Source organism: Vicugna pacos, chromosome 19 (assembly GCF_048564905.1).
Source record: "Vicugna pacos chromosome 19, VicPac4, whole genome shotgun sequence".
Classification (NCBI taxonomy): domain Eukaryota; kingdom Metazoa; phylum Chordata; class Mammalia; order Artiodactyla; family Camelidae; genus Vicugna; species Vicugna pacos.
The window spans coordinates 33,688,274-33,714,478 of NC_133005.1; the positions used below are offsets into that span (position 1 = coordinate 33,688,274).

Sequence of the window (26,205 nt, forward strand, 5' to 3'; positions counted from 1 at the left end):
TTTGGGCAATATTGGTCAAGCAGGTGACGTGAGTGAAGCAGGTGGACAGACTGTGGCAAAGCAGAGAACTTGCCTCCTGATGGGGACCCGCCTGTCTGCAACTCCCAGTGGTGGCCATGCAGCCTGAGAGCTGTCAGAGCTTGACTCCACCCCTCTTAAGAAAAGTGGCGAATCCAGATTTTTGTGGGAAACATCCTTATTTCCATAGCTGGCAACGAATCCAAGGATTTTTGTTTGTTTTCGAAACACAGTGCCGCCTAAACAAAACTCCGAGGTGGTCACGACATGCCCCACAGGCCACCGTGTGCATGTCCTGACTTCCCTTCCTCCTTCCCGGGCTCTTTCTTGGCTTCTGACATCTCTATCTCCATCTGGCAGCAATTATCCCAGGCTCCACTAAGATCAAGGGAAAGATGACATCTTACGAACTTTGAAATGATAGAGGCAGGCGATCTAGAAAGTACCAGGTTTTATTGCTTTTATCAAAAAATCAGTAACAGACAACAGTGTGAGGTGCTCGCTCCCAACATGGCCAGAGGAACAGGACACTGGGGGAGGAGGAGGACCCAGCCAGCTGGGACCCTGGGTTGCGGTAGTAAAAGGTGAAGGAAGCAAGGGTAGGTTCCCCCAACCCCCACCCCAACGAATGGGGTCAGGAAGAGACGTGGCCTGCCCAGGCTAAGCCCCTAGGCCTCTCCTCTCTGGAGAGGAAGGGTCACAGATAAGAGGCTTCAGAGCCAGGGCCTGACCAGCCCTCCCCCATCCCCCTTTGTCCAAGGAGACAAAGGTTGTCCCAGCAAAGCTGGGGCTGTGACTTGTTAAACCAGTTTAGTTTTCTGGCTATGCTGTCCAACAGAGGCCAGTGGGCTCCACCTGCATGTTTGGTACAGCAGCCACCAGCTACACGTGGCCGCTGAGCACTTGAAATGCAGTTAGCATAACTGAGGAATGATTGGTTCAGTTTGTGTAATTTTAATTGATTTCAATAGCCCCACATGGCTAGGGGTCACTGTACTGGAGAGCGCAGCTCTCCAATTTTCTCTTCAATTTGTAGACAGCAAATAAAGGAACCCCAGCTGAGCTCAAAGCAAAAGCTAGAAAGGTTTCCGGCCCAATCAGGAGAGGAAGGCACCAGGAATAGGACATGAGAAAGAGGTAAAGATCCACTCAGTCACACAAAAATCCACTCACGCAACCATCCAGCTTGACTTCAAACGGGAATATCATATCACACTATTTCCTGAAAAAATATATTTATCTATTTTTCTAGAACCAAGGAAGAATAATAATATATTACATGAAAAGAGACACAAATATCCCACCATCCCCTACCTTATATTTTGGGATCTGCTAGAAAACTATGTTTCAGCAAAAGCTTCTTAGAGGAAGCAGCTTCAGAAAGGGCCAAGGTCATGAGCAGGGGAGTAGGAAGAATAAAAAGGAACCCCCCAAAATGGGGAGAGGATTTAAAGAAAAAGAGGCAAGAAGGAAGGAGAGGCCCTGTCTGAAGCTATAAATAGTAAAAAAAAAAAAAAAAAAATTAATAAAAATTATATCTCCAACTCTTCTCTCATTTTCGAGTAATAAAAACAAACAAACAAAAAACCCATTAAATACAAACCTAGCAGGTTACTGTGGAAATGTGCAAGAGAACAGAGAACGCCTTGGTATCTGTGCACCCTTGCCCAGGTAGAGAGGCTCTGTACAAAGGAATGAACCCTTAAAAAAAAAATACCCTACTAAAAATAGACTTATGAATATTCTACAAGTCTCTTTCACGATGAACTTTCAGCTCTTCTCCCCACCTCCCCGAATGAAAAAGGCTGATTTCCAAAAGTCACTTGGAAGAGCCTAGAATGGCCCAAGGGTGTACAAGAGACTCCCACAGTGTGGTTGCAGGTGCCCTGTGACGGACACATCTCAAGGTGCAGATAGATAGTTCTGGTTCCTTTTCCCGGCTCCTGGCAGAGGGGCAGGCTGTGGAGGGGAGGGAGGGAAGAAAGGAGGGAGGCCATCTGGAGCCCAGCCTCCAGCAGGATTCATACAATAGCTTAGAAAGGCTCTGGGTGAGGCCTGCCTATTCAGTATAGACTCTAAGCTGGGCCTTGATTCTAAACCGGAAGATGAAGAAACAATCCAATCCCAGACTTGCCTTCAGAAAGGCCAAGTTTAACCCCATTTCTCTGCTGGGACAATGGAGGCCCAGAGACTATCAAGAGGCAGGCAGGAACAGTAGAAGATGATGTCTCTTCTGACACTGAGACCAGATCTGAGCTGGAGAGGCCAATAGGTCAGTATTGGGTTGCCCTCCCCCTCCCTTAATGTCCACGCTTCAAAATCCTTCAGCGTTCCTCCCCCCCAAAGTCCAAGCAGGCGCTCCTGAGGAAGCTTCAGGCGTAGAACTCGTTGGTGGGGGCTTTTTTGTAGATGGGTTTCTTGCCCAGGTCGTAGCTGCCCTCGTCCTTCTTCTTCATGCGGTACACCAGCAGCAGGACCAGGAAGACGGCAAAGAGGATGCCCACGACGCCGCCCACAATCAGAGCTGGAAGGAGAGAGGAGAGCGGAGAGCTGAGAGCTGCCGGTGGGACCTCGGGACATACCGGCCGCCTCCACCCCGGCGGTCCTCTTACAACTAGGCATCCTCGCCATCACCACCGTGGGGGTCAGGCACGCGAAGCTGATGCCAGCCTTAATTTGATTCTCACAGCCTCGTTAATGAGAAGGGGGTGACTGTAAGTCACTGAAGACCACAGAGCTAGAGTGACAAAACCGACCTTTTCAACCCACATCTGCTTGAGTCCAAAGCCAGGTTCTTTCCCAAACATCAGGCCAACTCCCCAGTGACAGCTTAGCACTGAGTCAGGAACAAGAAAAATTGCAGGCTGTGGAAATCCCCGAGACACCCTGACGCCCCCAATCCCTAGTACAGCGTGCACTTGCCTTGACCCCGGGTGCACATACTTGCGTGGGCCTACACTTCCACTGACAGGGACCCACTTGATACACACACGGGCACATGCTACCATACACAGTCATGTGTGCCCGCCCCACTGCTTTAAAGGTAATTGCACATGTGTTTTATGTTCACACACACATAGCTCAGTGGTTAAGGCCTAGGTTCCATTCCCACCTCTGCCACTTACAGGCTATGTGACCTGAAGTCCTTTCATCTCTCTCACTGCAAAATGGAAATAAGAGTACTTTTCTTGCAGGAGGGTAGAGCTCAGTGGTAGAGCATGTGCTTAGCATGCATGAGGTCCTAGGTTCAATCCCCAGTACCTCCATTAAAAACAAGTAAATAGATAAATCTAATTACTCCCCTGAATTTTTTAATTAAAAAAAAAGTATCTTTCTCATAGGTTTGTCCTAAGGATTAAATATATGAATCTACTCAAAGAGCTTAAAACAGTGCATAACATATGCTCGATACTCATTGTGAAACTTCATGGTTTATACCTGTGTCCCTAACACCCTGAACTGTTCTGGCACAACAGTACATGCTTGATTAAATGACGCTCGCAGTTTGGCTGAGACAGGAGCCCTGGCCGAGGGCACCGGGTTAGCGTCAGGCAGACGTGGGCGTCCAGGCTCAGGCGAGCCTGTGTTCTCTGTGCTACGCCAGGCAGCCTGGATGGCTCCCTCCTGTTTGTTGAGGGGGCCAGGATATCTCACAGAATCCTTTCTGTGGCAGATTGAGTCCCCTAATTCGGTCTTACTCAGCTTAAGAAGATTAATTTTCCGTCCCCGCACACACTTCAAATCTCTGCACAGAATGGGACAGAGGAGCCAAGGAAGATTCGTTCTTGGCTAAAACCAGGAAAAAGCAGCAACCGAGTGCCCCCAGGAAATACCAGGAAAAGGACATGGACTGTCAGGTATCAACCCCATTCCTGTTTCTATTGCCTCTCCCTCTGATGACTTCTCTGTGAGACGCTTAGCCTGCGCTGGGATTTCTGCACAAGGTCAAGGCTCAAATACAGTCCCAGAAGTGACTGTGGTCGTAGGTTCAAGTGCCACTGTCTGGTTTTGTGACTTTGGACAAGTGATTAGGCGTCTCTAAGCCTCAGTTTCCTTATCTGTAAGAGTATAGGTAACCATACGTGTGGGATAGAGTTGCTGTGGGGACTCCAAGAAGGGGGTGCAGGAATTACAGGGTAGGCACCTGCTAGACTCCCAGGTGCTCTCTAAAAGCTACTAGAATGCAGGGCCCCGCCTTAGCTAGCTCAACAACACAACTTTGCACGTGAGGACCTTACACTTGTGTAACTCTCAATTGGAAGTATTAAGAGGTGACTCGGTCTCCCTCGCTAGGTGACCCAAAGCGGGCGGTTTGCTTTCTCTGGGCTTCAGTCTCTCCGTGGATAAGAAACAGTTATTTGGACCAGATCAGTGGTTTTTTTAATTTTTCTTTAAAAGCAGTAGAACCCTTAGTAAAAGCAAAAACCTTCTGCTAATCCCACATCCACCAGCTAAAAGTGAAACTCTGTGGTTGAAGAAAGATGGGGGAGGTTTACCTCTAAAAGACTTCCGCCAGCGAAGTCTGAAATTTACAAGACTAAAAGGTGTCTAAGGGCCCCTCTTGTCCCGAAAGCATCCATCCCTCACCCCACCCACATCACACAGAAAGTAGAGAAGACAAAGTTAAGAGAATGTTGACTCAGGTACCCGGAGGCCAGTGTCAGGGCTGAGCTGGACCCAGTGTCACCAGGGTCGTACTCCTAAAGATGCAGGCAAGATTTTTCATTATTCTTTCTTTTTTTTTAGGTTTACTTATTTAAGTATTCTTAAAGGAGGTACTAGGGATTGAACCCAGGACCTCATGCATGCTAAGCATGCCTTCTACCACTTAAGCTATATCCTTCCCCTGAGATTATCTGTACTGGATGGAGGCAGGACACAGGGCTTTTTCCTGGTACCTCCAGCCTCCTTGGGGCTGCTGGCCTGATTGGTTCCCAGGAGACAGGAGTGACCTAGCCTGAACCCGGGGTGCCCCCTCACCAGGCTGGTTCATCTAGACTGGCCCTTGGCCTCTAAAATCTGGCCAGATAGGGAGTTCCCTCTGACAAAGCCCCCCAACCCTGTCCAGTTTTGGAGACCCCCAGAGCTGCCAGAGAAGAAGAGAAGGAGCCAGTTACTGCCCTGGCTAAAGGCCCCATAGCTGGGCTTGACAGAGCCAGTCTTGAAATCTTACCCTGGGACGTCACTTCCCCGACAACGGCACATTACAGCCAAGACTCCTGCGGCTCTCACCTGAGGCCAAACATGCACTCTCTCTAGGCCTTAGTTTCTTAAATCTGACACTGAAGTTTCCCTGTGTGCCTACTACCATACTATACCATACTGCACTGTCCCACTACCACTGTGACCTATACTAACACATCAGAACAGCCCCTTACAGTTTACCAAGTTATTTTCAGATTCTGTTTTTCACGGCATCATGACACCGACCCCAGGAGGTCTCATGGTATCTACTCACAGAGGAGGAAACTGAGGCTGCAAAGCTTCTCAACCAAGGTCACGAGGCTGCCAGTGGACAGAGCAGGCGGAAGGGAAGCCAGCCCAAGCCAAACAAGCCTCTGGACTTTCAGGGGAAATTTTCAAGGGAAGTTAAACTTTCAATAATTAACTCCCTGGGTACCAAACCCAGGCTGTGGAAGTGCTTTGCAAATAAGAGAATGGGGAGGACAAAGCTCAGTGGCTGAGCATGTGCTTAGCATACACGAGGTCCTGGGTTAAATCCCCAGTACCTCCCTTAACAATGAATAAATAAACCTAATTACCTACCCACCACCATCAAAAAAAGGAAAAAAAGAAAAGAAGGACTGAAGCCCAGTGAATGACTCAACAACTGTTATTTTAGCCTCTGACATGCAATTCTTCCTCTCCACCCACCAAGCTGCACACACAGTCAAAGCCACCTCTTAGGGGAAATGTCGCCCTTCAAGGCCCCAGGGTACCACTAGCTATAAGGAAGGGTTACCAAGGAGGCTAATGGGCTAGAGGCATCCTTGTTGGTAGCCCTGTCCCCCGCTGAGCCCCCTCCCACTTCAAAATATCTTGTGGAGAGCGTAGGACCTTACCTGCCAGAACCTCTGTCCTCTCAAAGATATTGCTGCCCTGGGCTGTGCTGGACATGGACACCTTGTTGGACACATCCTCGTCCCCATCAAAGGGTGACATTCTCTTAGGAATGACCTCATTCTCCCCCAGTTCCTCAGGTTCGGTGGGGACCCGGTTCCCAGGCCCTGTCTTCTCAGGGATGTGGTTATCGAGAGGCACCTGGATGGGGGGAAGGAGAAGAGACCGACACTCAGCGTGGTTTGGGGAGGGGACCCAGGGCAGGGGACAGGGACATTCAACCAGGTGGGGAATTTGGTTCTGCATCTTGCCAGCAAAACTATGGGGTCCTGGAGCAGAAATCAGTTTCAATCTCTTAACAATTATGCTGCCAAATCCTTACCCTCCAGCTTTTTAGGAGATCTATCCCGAGTGGGGAATGAATTATGTGACCAAGAGCACAGGGAAGCAGGTGTTCCCCCTCACTACTGGCCAGTGGCTGTTCTCGAGTAATACTCTGAAGGGCGGTTTGGCAAAACTGCAGAAACAGCTTGCCCTCAAAGGCAGCAATTTCGCCTCTGGAACTCTCTTAAGGAGCTAATCAGAGATTTGTGTCAAAGATGCTGTGGTAGTGTTGTAATTTAAGAATATCAGAAAATCGTAAACCACTTTTCATCAATAAGGGCAACTGGGTGAACTATGATTATATAAGCTATAAAAATGGGTAGGTAGATGGGGAGGAGGGTATAGCTCAGTGATGGAGCACATGCTTAGCATGCACAAGGTCCTGGGTTCAATTCCCGGTACCTCCACTAAAAAAAATTAATAAATAAACCTAATTCCCCCCCACCAAATAAAAATAAAATAATTAATAAAAATGGGTAGGAAAAACATTTAATTAGGTGATGAAATACTCATGATCACTCTAAGTGAAAAATGCAAAAACCCAGAAATGTATATGTAATGCAATATTAACATTGGCAAATACCTAAAAATGCACCAAAAAAGAGGCTGGAAATACATCTAAGTGTTTATCACGACATCTAAGTGTTTTATCATGTAGTGATTATCCCTGCAGAAAGGATGGCCTACCATGGCCCACAGCTGTGCCCATCCTAAGAGTTCAGAGCCACAGACAAAAACCTTCTCGCAGAGTGAGGTCAGACCCTCATTCATTCCGCCCCTCTCAACAGGTGCTAAGAACAGGAGAGGCAAAGGAGTGTAGCTACTTACCAAGGGGTGGGTCACATCGGGGGTGATCTTGATGTTCTCTGAGTCACCTGTAAGGTCAGAAAAGCCGTGTGAATGTGAGATCAGTTTTCCCCAGGTCAAGGACCCCTTCAGCCACGGCTGGTGGGAGCTTCTAATTCACAATCAGCCCCCAACTGCTCAATGTCCAGCAAGTGATCCATCCTGCCCTAGCCTCAGTCATCTCATCTGTAAAATGGGGCTCCTAAGACCTGCCTCCCTGACTCTTTCACAGGAATGCTGAGCTGATAGCTGGGCAGATGGCCTGTCAGCTCCAAACCCGTGCTTCATCAAGTAAATCCCAGAACCAACAGCCTCACCTGGGAGCCGGTCAGAAATGCAGAATTTCAGGGCCCATTAATTCAGATTCTGTATTTCAACAAGATCTCTGGGGGGTTCATTTGAGAAGACACTAGATTGCAATAGTAAATATTAGAAATTGCCATATTGAAGTATTTACCGAGTGCTTGGTTTAAGTGTTGAGGGCTTTAATTTAGTCCAATCTCCACAACACTGACACTGATGTACTGTCATCTCTACTCCCATTTTACAGATTAAGAAACTAAGGCTCAGAGGTCACAGAGCGGCAATTTGAACTCAGGGTTCTGTGACTCCAAAGCTCAAGCTTCAAATCGTTACACCACCCTGCACGTAGAATGGATGCTTCCAGCAGTTCTGTCTAGCCCAGCAGCCAGGGCCAGAAGTCACAGAAGACCAGGAAAGTCCCTGACTCCTGGTCCAGACCCAAGAGGCTTGGGCCCCTTCACTTACTCTCACCCCCTCTGAAGCAAGGGTTTGTTCTCGGTTCCCACCCACACCTCTCCCCGCCCTTCCCTCAGGCTTCTGAACTGCTCCTCTTCCCTCTCAAAGGAGGAAAAACACTCCATCAGTCCTCCTTCTCACCCCCACCCACCCCAAACCCTCATCTGAAGGTGGACAGGTTCAGACTGGTGCAAAGAAAACCAGGAACTCTAAATGAACTCAAAGCAACAAACAACTCGTGCACAGAGGGTGTCAGGAATGGGCTGATCCAGTTACTTTTGTTTCCTTTTTTTAAGGGGGAGGGGCACAATAGGAAAATCCAAGTCTCAAGGCGGGGTCACCATCCTAGGAGGAGAGGACACATTCCCTCCAGCCCGGAGCCTGCCCACCCCGCCCTCCGTACCCAGATCTCCAGAGCCAGACAGCTCAAAGTCATCGAGGTCCTGCCCAGGGCCCCCCACATCCTCATCGTCTGGTAGGTCTCCGGAAAAGTATCGGCCTTCTAGGAGGTCTTGAGGATCAATGACTTCGGTTTCTCGGATCTAGGGTGAAAACAGGAGACACATTAGCCAATAGCCCCCCAGAGCTCTGCAGCACCCCCTGAATCCTGAAAGGCAGTGGAATGGGCATTCAGGAAGGTGAGCTGGAGTACTTGCAAGAGAATCAGGCTGGGAACCTGGATCCTGGCCCCCTCCTGGCCCCTAACTTGCTGTGTGACCTTACACAAATCTCTTTCCCATTCTGGGCTAATCAAAATAATAAAGGTGATAATAATCAGAATATAAATATACTAGGTACCATTGACTAAGCACTTGCTATGTGTCAGGCCCTGTTCTTAATAACTCCAAAGGCCTGTCTTTAACTCCATTTTACAACCAAGGAAACTGGGTGTTAAAGACATTAAATCATTTTCTTTTGGTAACACGAGTTGCAGATGGAGGAGTGAGGATTCCACATGGAGCTGCCCGACTTCAGAGCCAGCGCTCCCCACGCACACGGGTTAGCCAGAGGATCCCCTGTCCCGGGGCGCTATGATGCTGTCACAGCTGATTCACCCGTCTCAGGGAGAGGGCCGCTGGCTCTGGTCTGGCCCTGTCCAGGACACCTTTCCCAGCTGAGTCAGACTGGGCTGGGACAGGCAAGGCTGGCTCACCCACACCCCAGGACAACCTCAGGTCAGGGCGCTGCCCTGACCTGGTGACTCAGAAAGTACATCAACACAGTCTTGTGTGTTAAGCCTTCCAAACATCACCCACTGAGCCCATCTGCGGCAGCTCGGAGCAGAGCACCGCCCCACCTCTCCTGGACCATCCGCTCCAGCACCCAAGAGTGTCACTCAGCTGCCACCCATTAGGGCCCCAGCTGGTCACAGCAGAATCTTAAGTCCACCCTCACTGAGAAGGTTTCAAAAGGGAAGTATGAAAGATCAGGGGAGGCAAAGAACCTTCCCTAGGCCCTACAGAACATCAGCTACCCTGCTCCCATCCCCTAGAGATCAGCCGAGAGGGAAAAAAAGCTCCTCAAGAGAGAAGGAAACACTCGAGATGCCCACCACCCTTTCCTTTAGCTTCTGGGCTCTGCCTTCCTCCACCCACAGAACGGCAGCTCTAGGCAAAGTTATTCTTTCACTAATGAATTCAAATATTAAAGTGCCTCCTATTTCCCAGGAGTCCGGGTTCTCATTAAGTTTGTTTATTTAGTTAGTTATTATTTTTTAATGGAGGTACTGCAGACTGAACCCAAGACCTCGTACATGCTAAGCATGCGCTCTACCACTGAGCTCTACCCACCATGCCCTCCATTAAGTTGAATACGAACCCCTGCCTAAGACCATCTTCTTTCCCCAACCCTCTAACTGCAGGAGGTGGGGGTTTGCTCAGAACCATGGGACACCAGCTAGAGAGGCCAGGGAGATCCTGTCCTCCCGTTTCACAGAATCTCAAGAGAATCTGAGCAGGGCAGTGACTTGCCCAATGTCACACAGCGACTTAGCTGCACAGCTCAGAGTGGAAAGAGGCCAGAGCCCCCCCAGGCTGTCCTTCACCCTGCGGAGACTGCCAGGAACACGAAGGGGAGCCTGAGAAGGAATATCCGTTCCTAAGACAGGGTTAGCAACTGTAGGAGGGGCCCAGATTCCTCCTGGACTCTCTCTACTGGCTTCCGGGGAGAGGTGGGAGGAACCTGACTATCACCTCCTCTTCCGCCCCCTTCCAGGGCAGCTGGATTCCCGGAAGGGAGCAGAGCAGGGTCACGCTGGGAGGAAGGCAGTGGGCAGGCACCCCCCTCCTCCCACCGCCAAGGGAAGAATCTCTGCTGAATGCTCGGTACACATGGGGGTGGGGAGCCAGAAGGGGTTAAGCCCTGGCTAGGGATGACTTCATGACTCGGGAATCAGGAGCTGTTGAGCTGCTTGCGCTGGAATTCCAGCCCCCGCACAGCCCCGTGCTTGCGGCTTTAGTTTGGCAGCTCTGGAGGAAGACTCCTCTGTGGTTGCGCAAGCTGCCTGTACCTAGGGCAGAGTTCCTGTGCCCCTACCCCCATCTCCTGCTGCAAATTCCCCTGGGGCCCAGAATCGGAAATAGCAGGACCTCAGTGGCTTACCAAACTAAGCACTTGGCATCAAGTAGGTCCTCTTAATAGCTCTTATTTGCAGAAGTGTTTTAGGGGGGTAGGGGCGGGTGCTCAGAAAATTAAAGTCACTTGCCCAAGATCACACAGGCAGAAAGTGGCCACACTGGACCAGAACCCAGGCATGAGTCACCTGAGCCTTTAGCCACATAGACCTAAACACATGCATGAACACACGTATACAGCGAGTGCCCGCCTACCTTGGCTAGGAGGGAGCCCTGTTAAGTGGAGGTCATATTCAGCCCAGGAGGGAAAGAAGGTACTTTGGCCACTTGTTTACCTAGCCCGGAGACCAGACTGGCCACCGCAGAGTTCAAAGTCCTCAAGATGGGGGCTGGGGTCCCAACCCTGGGCTGTTTCAGGCTGAGACCCTCCCCTACCTCCTCATCCCCAGGAGCTGAGGCTTGTTATTTATGAAGCCTGCCTTCTGTTAGTGTGTGAAAGTGCTAAGGAGTGTTTCAAAACAACCCCCGGCATTAGCGCACTGATTGGTTGGTGGCAGCTACCTCTGTTTTACACAAAGATTAACAGGGAACGTGGTATGACCGTCTTGCTGCCAAGTCAGCAGCAAAACCGAGGCTGAAACCCAAACTAATCCCCTGTTCAGCCCTCTTGGTGGTCCCTAACCCTTCGTTTTGATACCAGGTTCCTGGAGAAAGGTAAGTGACTTCTCTAAGGTCACACCAGGGGTCAGCAGCGTGGCCAGGACTAGAACCCGTCAGATATCTATCCTGGCTCTAAAAGGAAGGGGTCCCTAAAGGCTGCATCAGAAGAGCCCAGGTGCCCTCCTAAAGCAAGTTAAGAGGTGTGGGAAGAGCCCTGTGCTTCATACTGATGGAGGACACAGGAAATCAAATTCTTCTCCAACTCCAGAAGTGCCCTCTCTGCCCCTCTCTGGCCAAGATCCCTTACAAGAGGGAAACTCCCAAGTGGGCAGGAGCCCTAAGACTAGGCCAGCAAGATGGAACCATGCTCCTTGGGATTGTGGGCAATCACCCCTTTGTGTATATGTTGAGGAGGGGGTGTTGCCAACAGCACCCTCTTTTCAGGCAAGGCCCATCCAGTCTGCGATGGCTTTGAAGAACCAGACCACCCAGCAGCCAGGCCCACCCCTGACCAGAGAGAGACCCTCCCCTGCTCCTGGCTCACCCCATCCCTGCCCAGGGAGCGTGTGTTCACATGTGTGTGAACACACAGGCATCCTTCTCTGGGCCCTCAGGTCTCCCTGTATCTTTGTCCTTCTCACAGACACACAACAGAAATCACCAGCTGAATAAAGCAGTGGGCCTGGGTCTCCCAGACCCTGGTGGACACCTGGATTTGGTGCCTGGAGGTTTACAGATGCTGGATGAGTCCCAGACTCTCCCTAGAAAAGAAGAGGGGTAGGCGCTATCCTGTGCTATAGGGACTAACGCCTACAAACAAAGGTATCTGAGGCCAGAGCCCAATCGCCTCATTTTATTACCCAGCAAACACATTAAAAGATAAGGTAGTTTGCCAAGGTCACCCAAGCAGAACTGGACTTAGAACCTAGGTCTCCTGGCTCCTGGGCTGGACTCGTCTTCCCTCCCCATTTCTAGGGTTTTGGCTGCCCTGAAGGGTCTCAGCAAATCCACAGGCAGCAGCTGTCACTCCAGATATACCCGCCATCCAGTCCTTAGGCAAAAGGCATGAATAGGAAAGTCACCAACCCTATCGCAAAGCCCGACAGCTTCAGCCACCCAGGAAGAGCACGGGGTGGGGGTGAGAAGCGACCAGCAAGAGTATCCACTACGTGCCGGGCCTCAAGCTGGCTTCTTTACGGGATGAGCTCATGCTATTGACACAACAGCCTTGTAAGGTGCTCTCCCCACTTTGCCGGAAAATGAGCTTCGGTTGAGTCATTCATGTGAAGTCACACAGCTAGAAAGCAACAGAGCTGGATTTCAACCCAGATCTTTCTCAAGACCATGTTTCAGCCACACCAGACTCTTCACTGCCACCCACGCTTTACCTCTCCAGCCCAACGCCACAGCCCAAAACACACACTGCCAGGCCAGGGCGCCAGGGCTCCCCTTCCCCTGGCCAGGGAGTAAACAAAGGTAAAAGTGAGATTGCTTAAACAAAAGAAACAGAAACGTGGCTGGAGCACCAGGGAGAAGTTCAGGGTCAGGGCTTGCTTTACTGTGAACTGGTGTGAGGAAAAGAGAGGAGAGTCTTCCCCCCACTGGCTCTTCCCCAGAGGAAGAAGCTACCCCCAGGGGTCAGGGACACACTTGACCCTTCTTTCAGAAGGTGAAAGGAGAAGGGCAATTGGGCAAGCCAAATCTGGGGAGAAGTGAGGATGCTGAATACTCTGGGTCCAACTGCTGAACCCACCAGAGTGATCCCGGGCGGAGATCCCCGGATGGGGCCACTGATACAGTCACTCTCTTCCCCAATCTACCCTGATTCTGACCCTGAAGGGTCAGATATTCCCCTGAACGAGCAAAAACTGTGTGCCACAATCAGGACTCTACCCCTTGGCAGAAACCAAGGATCCTCCAGCAGAATGGATATCTGTAAAGGCAGCTCTACCAGCAAACTGCAGCCCTGCCACTCCCTAACTATACTAGCCTGGGCATTTATTTCACATCTCGAAACTCAGTTTCCACTTTTTGTAGCCAGGACTAGTAGAACCTTGCAGGATGGTGAGGATTTAGTGAAATGCATGAGCAAGGGACGCAGCACTGGCCTGGTATGCAGCAGGTGCTCAATGAGTAGTGGCTATTATTAATCCTCATCTACCTTCCTGCTGGCTAAGGGGATTAGTGCTCAAAGGGTCAGAGAGATCTGGGAAAAGTTGTAGAAGCAGTTGCACTGCTAGAAAGAAGGTGGCTGGTGGATAGAGAGGTGCTTTGCAAACTATGAAGGGACATACATCCCCTTATATGGGTATTTATTTTGCTTCTGAGACCAGAGACTTTTCAACAACCAATCAAGCCCCTTAAGAATGTGGAAGATAAAAAGGCCCAGAGATGGGTAGATACCTACATACACAAGGTCACACAGCTTGGAGTACCTGTCCTAAGCAGACAGAGGCAAGGAAAGACCAATCGTATTTTGCCAAAAAGGAGCAAACAGCAGTGATCAGAGACACCTGAAATTCTACTTGGGCATCTCTATCCTCAGAGTATTTATTTCCTGATCTGCTTCGGGGATGAAAAACATATCTGAAAGGCCAAAAGGGACCACACACCAATCCATGAACTGGTGCGCTGGTACCGGAAGGGTTAAGCCAGGTCTGAGGGTGAGGGTGAGGGTGGGGGTGGGGGTTCGAATGTCGGCCCAGCCCACTCCAAGGTCGGGTTACTCTGAACACAATCAGTCAGGAGCGAAGCCAGGCCTGGCACTGCCAGCAGCCAGCTTTTCACCAACCCCGGTAGCCCCCGCAGCCCTCGGGGCGGCCCATTCCCACAGCAAGGGCTCCAGGATCTAAGGGTGCCAGCTAGGAATAGAGGCAGGAGGGGGATGGGCAGGGGGTAGCTTCTGGAACCTCTGGCTAGCCCCTGCCAGGAGCTGATGCGGCACCCTTGTCACTAACTCCGCTGGTGATCATGGGAGTTCCCCTCCCTGGGCCTCTGTTTCCCCATCTATAAAAGACACTTCTCAAAGAGACAAGCCGCCCTCTGTCTTGAGGCCTGGTAACCAAGACGGGCACTGCTCCGATTACCGGTGGAGACAGCCGGGAAGGGGCTGGCTCCCTCAGGGCCGCAGAGACAGAGGTGCATTGAAATTGGGGCTTGTAATCTAGGCAGCAGATCCGAGGTCCCTGCTGGATCCCGGGCTGGAGCTAAACAAGCCTCCCGTGTTCTCCGGGGCAGAGTTGATAGAGTCTTGTCTTGGCTGATTAGATCAGCCCTGGGTCCTGGCTTCCCGCCCCTTCCCAGCCTCCCCCGCCACTTGGGGAAGCCACTGCTCCAGACCAGGTCATTCTGTCCCACAGATGTCTCCTGGCCGGGCTTCCCCAGGGCAAGAGTGTCCCAGCCCTTGGTCACCCCTGCCCCCATGCCCCGAGGTTCCAGTAGTACAGCCAGTCCCTGCAGGCCTGGCCGCGACCGGCTGGGCCCCACCAAGTCACTGTTTCCACACATACCAGCCTCGCCCTGCCTCCCCTTTCCATTACCCCAGGTGTCACCTGACTAGCAGCCTCTGCTACTGTGCCAGGGAAAACTGGGGCAGCCGAACTGCTGGGGGAGGGGGAGATGCAGGGTAAAGGGGGGGAGGGGGCTGAGTAGGAGGGCCCAGCCTGGGGGATGGGGGTGGTAAGTCACAAGAGTGGGTAGGAGGGACCATAGAATACTGAAGCTGGAAAGAACTGTTAAGATCAGAGTGATCTTTGGGAGACTCCTGGAGGGCTAGAAAGTTCTGGACCCCAAGAACCATAACCAGTGGTTTATATTTTCAATGTGCACACAGACACCACCTCCCAAGCCAACTTCTGGCCAGGTTAAGAACCCTTGTCTAGCCACTAATAATAAACTAAACTTAAGCCAGAACTTTACAAATTTGCCAAACACCCATTATGACCCTGGAGTGACACAAGTGTTTTATGGAGGACACTGGGGCTCACACTGGCCAGGTGACTTATTAACTAACTGCGTGTCCCTGGCTAAGTACAGAGCTGGGGCGGGAACTCAGGTTTCTCTGACTGTGAAATGTACTGACTTTCCAGTCACCCAGCCTCCAGTGGACAGGGAGTGTGGGACTGTGCCCAGAGGTCACCAGTGAATTAATAACAAATCAGCCCAAGAAGGCAGGTTTCTTGCACTCTGAGGGTTAAATCAGGCCCTTAACTATTGACACACACATCCCTCGATGAAAACTTAAGGAAACTGGCTTTTCATAACACTGTACCTTTTCCGTCCACCATCGCACCCCCTCCCCCAGAGCCCACAACGCTTTTTGCAATTTCTTCAGCCAGGACCCGGACTAGAAACTCTGGTCCTCCTCCTATAGAACTATAGATACTGCTCCTCCAACAAGGAGGCTGACCCGCAGGCCTGGGCAGCATCCTGGTGGTCCAGTCCTGCTACCCCCTCTCCCTCCAGGCAGAAAACTATTCAGCAGGGGGTTCCCACAGATCCTCACAGGAGGGGTGGGGCTGCTGGGAACTGGTTCCTGTTTAAATATAAACCCATCCGATAATTAGCAGACTAGCAAACGGCCCACTTCTAAGACAAACAAATAGGAGCTTTGGGCTCAGTCAGCCCCACCCGAGACTCCTCCCTTCCCACCTTGCATCTGTTGTGGGGAGGGGAGAGAGCTTTCCAGGGGCTTTGGGGGCGGGATCCTCAAAAGTAAAGGACCATCTGGCATCAAGGCAGCCTGGGCAAAGCCGTCACTAAGAAGGCCTCCTGCCTACCAGGCGGGATCTGAAAAGCTTCGCTTGCATCTTCTGGAAGCCTCCTTATAGTCCAGATCTGCTTACGGACCAGAAAGCTGAGGCTCAGAGCGCTTCAGTGGTCTGTCCAAAGCCATGGAGCTAGTAAGAGCAAGACTTCACAACTCTGGAGTCAGGTCTGCCGAACTCCAAACCAGTGTTCCAACGCCCTCCAGCCAGCCCCGAGAAACAAGGGAGGGCACCAGAAAAATCAGAATCCTGGGGTCAAATCAAATCTGGACCGTTACCAGCTTTGCTCTAGGAACTCAGACCAACTGCAACCTCACTTTTGTTTTAAGGGATTTAAAAAACAAACAAACAAACAAAACCCACTACCTGCTTGCAGAGATCAATTTTGAGAACTGGCTGAACTCTACCCCGTCAAAGTCCACACACAGGCAAGGCACTGTGAAGGTTTCGGAGCTAGGATTAGTATTTCCTGTCTGTCCCTTTGGGACCCTGGACACTGAGAGGCTGACCATCCTTAATAGGCCCGCAAAGGTCAAGGTAAAACTCTGGACCCCATTCCGATATCCCCACCGCAGAGCCATCCTATTAGCCAACAGGCTGGAAGGAAACGGGTGACTCAGGAAGGCCAGCTATCACTCTCCTCCAGTGACTCACTGAGCCCTGTCCAGCCCCTTCTCCCAAGTTTAAGCAATCTCTTGGAAATCACGTCCACCAGTCCAGGAGGCTGAGGACCACAAGGAGCCAACTCCTCCCAAAAGGGACCTGGGGCGGGAAGCCCAGCCTGGCACTCCCAGCCCCTCATTCATGCCGGCTCAAGCACTCCAAGTCCTTGGAAGAGCCCTCTGTTTCCAAGAGCCCAGGATGGCAGGAGCTGAATGTCTCTACCACCCACCTCCCCCAGAGCCCCTTCTTGTGTACCAAGGAGGCCTAGAAAGCTCCCCCCCCCCGCAGAAAGGACTCTTGAGAGGGCTTTGGTCCAACCTCCTCATTATAGACTTGGGGACACTGAGCCCTAGAGGGCATGTTTTCTTCAGGTCACCCAGCAATTCAGAAGGAGGACCCAAGGCATCTACCTTCAAACCCAGCCAATTTCCTCATTTGGAACATGCTCCAAGGACACTCAAAACAGACACCTCATGCTATCCGAGAGACCTGGGTCTGACCCTGGCAAGCCCCTCCATCCCTCTGGCCATCCTTTTCCTGTAAAGATGGATATAATAATACATCCCTCACCGTATCACTGGGAGGCATTCGTATTAGTGCTAAATAATCTCAGTGCACCTTTTAGAATGAAGCTATACTCACACATTTATTTGTTCATTCATGCAAATATTTCCTGAGAACTAACTACAGGGACAGATATTTTACTAAGAATGAACAGAGCGGAGTTCCTGCCCTGGTGTGTGGGGGTGGGAGGGCCGTGGGGGAGGAAGGCTCTGAATTTGATGGGGTGTGTTAATGCCTTCTACTTTCTTCCAGAAAGGGAATGCTTTAGATGTCTTTATGGTTTCCATAGCCCTTTCAAAGAGTAGGTACTTAATTATTAATAGAATATCTGAACTGGAAAGGGCTCTCTATTCAATTCAAACTCCTTTTCACAGACTGGGGCTGTCAACCCAGAGAGAGAAAGGGACCCAGTCTTACAGAGCCCTCCCAAGTGTGGCCCAAATATTTTCCTTTGGTAGTTCTCTGGGCTTCTAAGAATTCCAAAGAGCTCTTGTTGGATGCTCAAGGGTCCTAGACCCCCTAAGCTTCCGCCCCCACCCCTACTTCTGTGCAATCAAGGAGAAAATTCTCCAGAAGACCAGAAACATCTCGTAGCACCAGCTGGGTGGGGGATATCTCCCCGGAACTGACTGGGCCTGGTGCCATGTCTGTGCCCCTGGGCAGCAACACCTCTTGGGGGGGGGGCTCCCCAAACAAGGCTGCCTTTAATTGGCCAGGGAGAGAGTGGCAGGAAGGCAGATCAGGGGGAATGTTTCCAGCTGGACAGGAAGAACTGCTTTTAAGATGGCAAGCCCCGCCAGACAGAGAAAGGGCTGGCTCAGCCTGGGTTCCCTTCCCAAAACCTGTGGCACCAAGAGAGCAGGGGCGTACCACCCAAGGGGAGGGCAGGCCTTTGGCTCAAACCTAAAATTTGGGGAGGGGCCCCAATAGCACTATTGGAGGAGGCCTACAGGACAGAGATTCTGATGGCCTGGGAACTCTCTGCTACCCCAAGATGGTACCGTTTTACCTCAGTTCCCTCATCTGTAAAGTGGGCATAGTATAATTCCCATATGCTAGGCTTTTTGTGAGATTAAAATGCACCAGACCTGGTATATGGAAAGCACTCAGTAAATGACAACTGCTATTAGCAAAACCCTCCCTGAGTCTCAGTTTTCTCCACCTGCAAAAAGAAAAAGGCAGACCGGATCACCTCCATGATCGAATCCAATTGTGACTAGGTCTGATTTTTCCGGCCACAACCTTGGGAGGAAAGGGGTGGGGGTGGGGGGACAAAAGGGGAAGCCCTGTGGCCCAGTTAGAGGTGGAAGGTCTGTAACATTAGCCAGGAAGGGGAGCGCTGAGGTCAGGATGAGAGAGAAGGACACCTCTCTGAGGAAGCAGCTGCCCAGGGCTGACTTCTCCCCCAGCTGATGAGTCCCCACATGTCCTCCCCCAAACCACATCCTCCTGGTCACCTCCAGGGCACAGCTGCCTGCTGCTTCCCCTGAAGCACCTGCAGGATCTGCAGCCCCGAGCCAAGACTGGCATGTGACTGTCCATGCAGCGACATCACAACCTCCAGGGTCTTTCCCCTTTTCCCCACACTGCCCAGGCTGACAGGACACGCCATGCCATTCCTTCGGATGCCTCCACAACAGTTTGAATCCGACGCATTCTTCAGGGCCGAGTTTAGAGCACGGCACAGGGAGCAGTAAGCAGCAGGCTTGAGTTCAAGTCCTGGCTCAGCCACTAACCTTTTGGCAAGGTTGCCCTTATTAGTTTGGGCAAGTCATCACCTCACTCTGGGCCTCAGTCTCCTTCTACCTCCGAATTCCTTGATTCCAATTCCAGCCCTAAATCTTTAGATTCTAAACTAGCTTGAGGGGACCTGAAGATGGGACAAGACAGCAGTCGCTCAGAGTAGCATCAGACTACAAGTTAAGATACGTGCAGAAGAAAGATAAAAAAAAAGGGACTTGGAGGCTGGCCTGCTGAAATTTGCATCTGACTCAGCCCCTTATCTGCTGTGTGACCTTGGGCAGGTTAGTTAACCTCTCTAGCCTCAGGACCAGTTTAAAAACAGTAAACAGAGGGTTGAGCTAAGCTAGTTGATAGAGCCATTAGAACAGCTATTAGAAAGCTATTAGAACAGTGCTAAGCACTAAAAGACGGCCATCACCACTGCAGGGCTGCAACTGTGTGTGTGTGGAGGGTGGTACAGCCCAGGGTCTCACTCCTACCTCAACTGAAGTCTGCCAGGCAGAAACCACTTCCTCTAAGTAATCCCAGAGAAATAGGAGCCCCGTAAAGAACTGACATTAATGATTAAACTCCACTGGACTTGTTTCCTACCAATCTGAGGTTTAAGGCCACCAAGGGGGCACAAAATCCAGGCTCTTGGGGTGGGGTGGGGGCAGGCTGCCTTTCTTTGCAATTCTGCCACCCCAGCTTCCCAGATAAAATTGCCTCCTCCTCCCCTGGGATGAATGGAGCTTCAGGTGGGCCCAGGGCTTTATAAACTACAGCACAAACCAGAGCTGGTGCAAAGGAGAGGCTTCTCAGGGTTCACTGAGACCTTCTCTTCCCCTGGCCCTCATTCATCCCTATTAAAGTAGGTGCTTCGGATTTCCCGAATACAGAGCAGTGGAAATCAACGCTCTCCTGGTGAAAAGCAGAGGCTCAACTCTTGGTAAAGTGCTGAGTCTAAACCATCCCTCCCGTCTGCCCTTGAAAGATCAATCTCAACTTTGTAGGGGCCCTAAAGAAGCACTGGTCACCTCCTGCCCCAGTCCCCCATCCGCTTTGTGCTGATGAGGAAACCGAGACTCAGAAGGGGCAAGGTCTTCCCCGGAGCCACAGGCCAGTGGCACGGCTGCGGCCAGAACTGAGGTCAGGGCTCAGTCCTCTCCCCCGTATGTGAAACAAGGCCCCGCAGAACCTTAAACCCCTCCCCCTTCCGAGAACACGCAGCCCCCTTCATCCCCAGGCCATCTCGGATTCTGGAGGGCTAGAAGGGGGGTCAGGGCTCCGGGCCTGCCCCAGGATCACCAGCGAAGGGGCGAGAGGGTGAGAGAAGAAGAGGTGACACTGGCTTAGTCACGTCCCAGCCTGGAGCCCGCAGGGGGACTGAGGCCAGGGGGAGGCGGGAAGCGCAACAGGCTGGGGGCGCACGACGCGCGGAGGAGCCACCCGAAGTCCCACTCCCGGAGCCTCCGTGGGACCCCGAAACCAAGTTTCCAACAAAGTTTCTCTGGCCTCGGCATCTAGTTGGGGCGGCGCAGTACCCCCAACTGCCCCTCATCGCAGGATTCCAGGAACAAAGGAGGCACCGGTCCGCCCCCACGGGGATCTCCAAGCACCTACCGACTCCGCGGCGGCGGCGGGGCCGCCCACGAGGAGCAGCAGCAGCGCGAGCAGGCGGGCGGGGGCCATCGTGCGGCTGTCCGGAGAGGGCGCGCAGGCGGGTGGCCGGGCCAGGCGCGCGGCCTTTCTTATAGGCGGTGATCGGCCCCGCCCCGGGCCCGCCCCCGCTCGCCCCCGCCGCCCGTACCCGCCCGGAATTCCCCCGCGAATGCCGGGCCTCCGGGGCGCTGCGCCCGCCTGCCTGCCCGGCTGGAAACCTGAGAGACCCGCCCGATGCGCGCGGGCCGCTCTGTCCACCCGAATCCCTGGCCTCCGGGAGCCCGGATCTCCGATCCTCTGCTAGGCAGGTGACTCGAGATCACAGTGCCTAACCCCATTTTACAGTTGGGGAAACTGAGGCTCACAGACAAGAAGGACTTGTCCAGGGTTTAGACCAGCGCCCTTCCAACCCCGTATGCTCCCCTCTGAAGGACAGAAGACTTTCCAAATGGGAAGTGAACTCGAGTTGTTTTAAGGCAGGGTCAGCCATCATTTTCTGTAAAGAGTTAAACATTTTAGGCTTTGCGGGCCAGACAGTCTCTGTCGCAATTACTCAAACTCTAACGTTGTAGCTCAGGCAGCCTTAAATACTTCAAAGAGAGTAGCTATGTCCTAATAAAACACTATTATGGACCCTGGCATTTGAATTTCATATAATTTTCACGTGTCACAAGATGTCATTCTTCGTTGGCTTTTTTCTTTTTGAACCATTTTTAAATGTAAAACCATTCTTAGTGGGCTGAACATAATAAGCAAGCTACCGCAGACTTTTCTGGTTTTAGAGTGGCTGCCCGCTGTTTTCCAAAGGGATTTGTTTTCCAGTTTTTGAACTTCTTAAAAAGTTTGATCTCTTTGAGCTTATCTTAATTCTCAGACCCGCTTCCACCCTTTGTAAAAGACAGTTTCGTGTCCGCCCTACTCCATATCCTCTTGTAGTGCATGTATGTGTGTTGTTGGGGGAACGGATAAAATCCTCTGAGGCCCCAAGTACAAGTACTGTTGGAATTTTGAGGGGGGATAGTATACTATGATAATCAATCCAAGTGCCAAAAGTACCTCAAACTCGTCTCTTCCTGATTTATATATTTAAAAAAATATATTACATATTTCATATATTTATATATACTTTATTATGGCATAAGGATAAAAAACTTGGCTTCAGAACTAGAGTATTTGGCCTCTGTTGGCATATTATGAATTCATATACTTTGTGAAGAGTTTGGGAGTGACTTCCTCTTTTCCACCTCTTAATTATTATCATAGGATGAAAATCTTTTGAGTCAGAGAGCCTTGACAGTAAGGCAAGCTTCAAACACTAATCATGTTTTTTCCCTCCAGATTTAAAGGTGAGCAATTATTTTTAGCTATTCCTCAATACTCTTCCTTAGGATTTGGAAATAAACCGAGAAAAGGAATGAATTTCATGTCCAAGTAAGAAATCCTTTTGCAAGTCAGATGGTTTTTGCACAGAATTGAAGGAGAACCTAATCGTGTTGTCAGTAGAGAGGTCATTAAAAATACTTTTGGACGATAGGTCACTAGGCAGTTTCAGTTATCTGTCATCACATTGCTATAACAACACTCCTTTTGTTCCCATCAACTTCATTAAGTGAAGGAGGTTTCTCAGCACCTACAGCCAGCCAGCCCAGTGCTGGGAAATGTGTAACAATAGGTTGGGGGAGGCGGGAAGTGCTAATTTGTACCATTTGCCAATTTCTGTGGTGTAAATACTCCCCCATGGCTGAGTTCAAGCTACTAATGTGATGCCGTTGAACATGGAGCTGGTTATAGATGAGCCACCACACAAATAGGAGAGTTGCAAATAGTATCAAGAGCATAGATAACAGTTAAATGTAGGGAAATAATTAGTAAGTGATAAGTTTTGAATATTTATTTCTTTGTTTTTAATATAGTTTATTTCATTGTAAGTTTATATAATTTAATTTTTATTAATCATTATGTTTAACAATTACCCACAAAATTCCTAAAAATTGAGCCAGCACAAGCTGGCTTCAGCACACCGCTGTTTTGACGGCAATAAAAAAGCAAAATGGGAATAAAATTATTGCTAAAAACCCATCTCATTCTAGCACAAGCAATATTCATCCAGGGATATATGACTACTTGGTGAGGAAAAACCTTATTTTTTTACTTTTTCTGTATAATAATTATCTTAGTTTGTCAGACTGGTTTACCATACATATGTTAAATTGTATGCTTTATATATGTCATTTATTTTATGTTGGCTGTATCTCAATAAAGGGTTAAAAATTTTTGTAGGACTTAAAAAATTGAAATATATATTGTTTTGATCAACTGCAATTGTATGACAATTGTAATGATGGAAAATTTTAATGCCTAGTGTTATGGTCACAGAAAGTTAAATATGGCAGAGAGTTATAGTAGAGTTATTGCTAAGCCGTTTAAGCATAAAAAGTACATTATGGTAAAATATTGTGGTGGGATATGGAGTGGAAATTTGAGTTCAAGTAGAAAAAGGAATGATGTGAAATTTCTGACTGTGAGGGAAGCCTATTCATTTATTTTTAAATTTTTTAAATTGAAGTATTGTCAGTTTACAATGTTGTGTCAATTTCTGGTGTACATATCAATTCAATTTCAGTCATACATATACTTACATATATTTGTTTTCATATTCTTTGTCATTATAGGTTACTACAAGATATTGAATATAGTTCCCTGTGCTATACAGAAGAAACTTGTTGTATAGCTATTTTTTATATAGTAGTTAGTATCTGCGAATCTCGAAATCCCAATTTATCCCTTCCCATCCCCTTTTCCCCATGGTAACCAGAAGTTTGTTTTCTATGTCTGTGAGTCTGTTTCTGTTCATGTATTTTTTAAATGACTGGTTGTAGGTTTCAAATTGCTAGGGTACTTAATGAAACTGGATACATTTAGAAGAATAATATAACCATTTATTTTTAAGTGTATGAATTAAAAGATGTTAGAAATTACAACCTTTGTAGCTATTTAAACTTTTGATGAAAATGGTTAGCCATCAACTAAAAAATATGCCAGGAATTACATGGTTTCTCAATAATGATTAGAGAGTACACTAACAAACAATATTGAAGACTGCTAAATTGAGACAGTTAGTGGCACTATCTCCTGAAATTAAGGAATTAATTTCCCCTTCTCCAAGTTCTGAGAATCTCTCTAAAGGCATGAAAGATGTTTGAATATAGTTATTTGTGAATCAATGGAGTTTTAACCTGTGCTCCTTGGATTGAGGGTAAGGGTACATGGACAGCCACTACTTCGGTTGGGTGTATGTCTCTATGTAAAGTTTTCTGAGTCATGAAACTTCAGAGTCTCTCCTCAGATCCACAAAGAAGTACTGACCCCCAAAGGGTTAAAATCAACTTGATCAGACCCTGAGACCCTTTAAAAAGTTCTAATAGATCTTTTTTTTTTTTGGCTCCCACAAAATAAAATACAGTAGTCCAAGTTCTGTAGAACTGAATTGAAGTCCCCAGTTCCCTGTCCCAGACTGAGACACCAAGCCCAAGAAGCTACAACCAATCCTGTCCTTAATGGCCCACTTCAAATGCCTCCTCCTCCAGGAAGCCTTCTCAAATCCCTCATTCTCTCATTCTAGCTTTCATCTCTCCTTCCCCTGAGACCTCTTGTATTCCATCTGTCTATCTCCTTGGGCAGACATTTCTTTCTCCTATGTTAGAGTTAGAGATTAACAGCACAGGCTCAGGTTGAGAGAGACTGAGCTGTAATCCTGGCTGTGTAACCTGGGGCAGAACACCTTCCCTCTCTGTGTCACAGTTTCCTCATTTATAACTTGGGAGTCTTTAGAATTCTTATATCCTGAGCGTTGAGAGTATGGTTCTCAGCAGATACCTTGCACATAATGCTATCCGTTTTTGTGTTCACAAAGGTCTCCCTCTAAGAATTGTCCTCCGCAACAACACACAGTAGATAATGGGTAATCATGTCACTATTTTCAGAACAGCTGACAGAGTGAGCCCTGGGGCCTTCTCTCTCCCAGAATGGCGACCAACCATCTCTAGTCTTTGCACCATGCAAATTTCTCTTCAGTTCCAGATAATGACAGCCTGGAGTTTCCAGAAGCTGTGGAATGTCCAACCACTGCCTTGCATAACCACAGAAACCGGGAACCCTAGGCTTAGAAGGACCCTCCCAGTTCATTCAATCCAACAGCACCCCCATTGTAAGATAGGCAAACCAAGGCTCACACAGTGAGTCAACATCCTCAAGGTATTTGAAAGAATTCTAAAAACTGTACTCACCTCTTCCAATCATTCTTTTTGCTTTATTTTTTGTTATAACACTTTCCTTACCTGATACCATATATTGGTTCTTTTACTTGTTTATCATCTGCTTCCCCACCAGATATAAGCTCCAGGGGAGCAGGGACACTGTCTTGTGTGTAGATAGATCCCTAACACCTTGCCCAAGACCTGGCACAAGCAGATGTTCAGTAAATCCTTGTTATATGGATAAATGGATGAGTGCCATTTGGATGCTTTTCCATAGGGGCTCAGACATAGAAATTCACTCATTTGGTCATTTATCCAATAAACATTTGATGAACATCTTCTATGTGAGAGGACTTTTGAAAAATCATGGTGGATGAGATCCCATCCCTGCTCTTAAGCAGCTCCCTGATTAGTGAACAAACCACTGGGGGCTAAGGACCTACTATATGCCAAGCTCTGGGCTGGCAACTGTATATGCATCTTCTCTGTGTTAGTGCAGTGCTTCCAAGTGCAAGGAGAAATGTCTCATTCAGTTCTCCTTAAGGAAAAAGGATGTGGGGGTTATTAGAAGGATATAGGTGGTTAAAAACTAAAACTGAGAGGAAGGTATCAATTGCTATGATAATTCCAAGGGCTGGGAGGCTTATCTCCAGCTCTTGAAGCCTGCTTGGTCTTTATTTGAGGATATTTCTTCTTTCTGGATGTGTGCCTCTGTCTCTTTTACTGACTTACTGGCTCTTCTAGTCTAAATTTGGGGAACAGCCAGTCTGATTGGTTTGGCCAATGGCCTTCATTGTCTCCTAGACTGAGAGCTTTCAGGTCAGACCGCTTCTTGGATTACTAGTTGGCCTAGAGGGTGAACATCATCTAGCTTCTAACATATCCTGAGCAGAGGATATGTTTAGTTAAAAGGGAGTGTTGGACATCAGCCTCACTCTGACCCTGTGAACTATATTCTATTTTACAGACGAGAAAACAGGGTCAGAGAGGAGAAATAACAACAAAGCGGTAGCAAATCTGCCCTGGCTGACCTGCAAACACACAACTGAGAAATACATGATATTACTGTTTGCCACTGAGATTTGGAGGTTGGTTGTTATTCAGCAACAGCTGACTAATACAGGATTCAAATCAGGTTCCTTTGATTTTGTCTCATGGTGTTGTCCCACTAAGTCTTCACCTCTCATTCTTGTTCTCCCCCCCAAAAAAACATTTTGGAGTATCCTGTTTCCAAAGGAGCAGTGAGGAAGATGCTGGAAAAGAGGTTGAGAG

At 49.3% G+C, this 26,205-nt stretch overlaps 1 protein-coding gene across 1 annotated transcript; it reads right to left on the reverse strand.

Moving 5' to 3' along the window:
- Window positions 1-454: 454 nt before the first annotated feature.
- On the reverse strand, window positions 455-20,769 carry SDC4 (syndecan 4). Its single transcript, XM_072944289.1, has 5 exons — window positions 20,639-20,769; window positions 8,471-8,609; window positions 7,291-7,337; window positions 6,081-6,279; window positions 455-2,542 (listed from the first exon to the last, which is right to left on the reverse strand). Exons 1-5 carry the CDS (start codon window positions 20,705-20,707, stop codon window positions 2,391-2,393), a joined length of 606 nt encoding a protein of 201 aa, XP_072800390.1. The 5' UTR covers window positions 20,708-20,769; the 3' UTR covers window positions 455-2,390.
- Between the last annotated feature and the right edge of the window lie 5,436 nt (window positions 20,770-26,205).

Excerpts from the sequence above, each read along its gene's own strand:
- SDC4 (XM_072944289.1), bottom strand. The coding sequence starts at position 20,707 with ATGGCCCCCGCCCGCCTGCTCGCGCTGCTGCTGCTCCTCGTGGGCGGC. Across the intron at positions 8,610-20,638 it reads CCGCCGCCGCCGCGGAGTCG|ATCCGAGAAACCGAAGTCAT; the intron begins GTAGGTGCTTGG and ends TTTTCACCCTAG. Across the intron at positions 6,280-7,290 it reads CCGATGTGACCCACCCCTTG|GTGCCTCTCGATAACCACAT; the intron begins GTAAGTAGCTAC and ends CCCCCCATCCAG.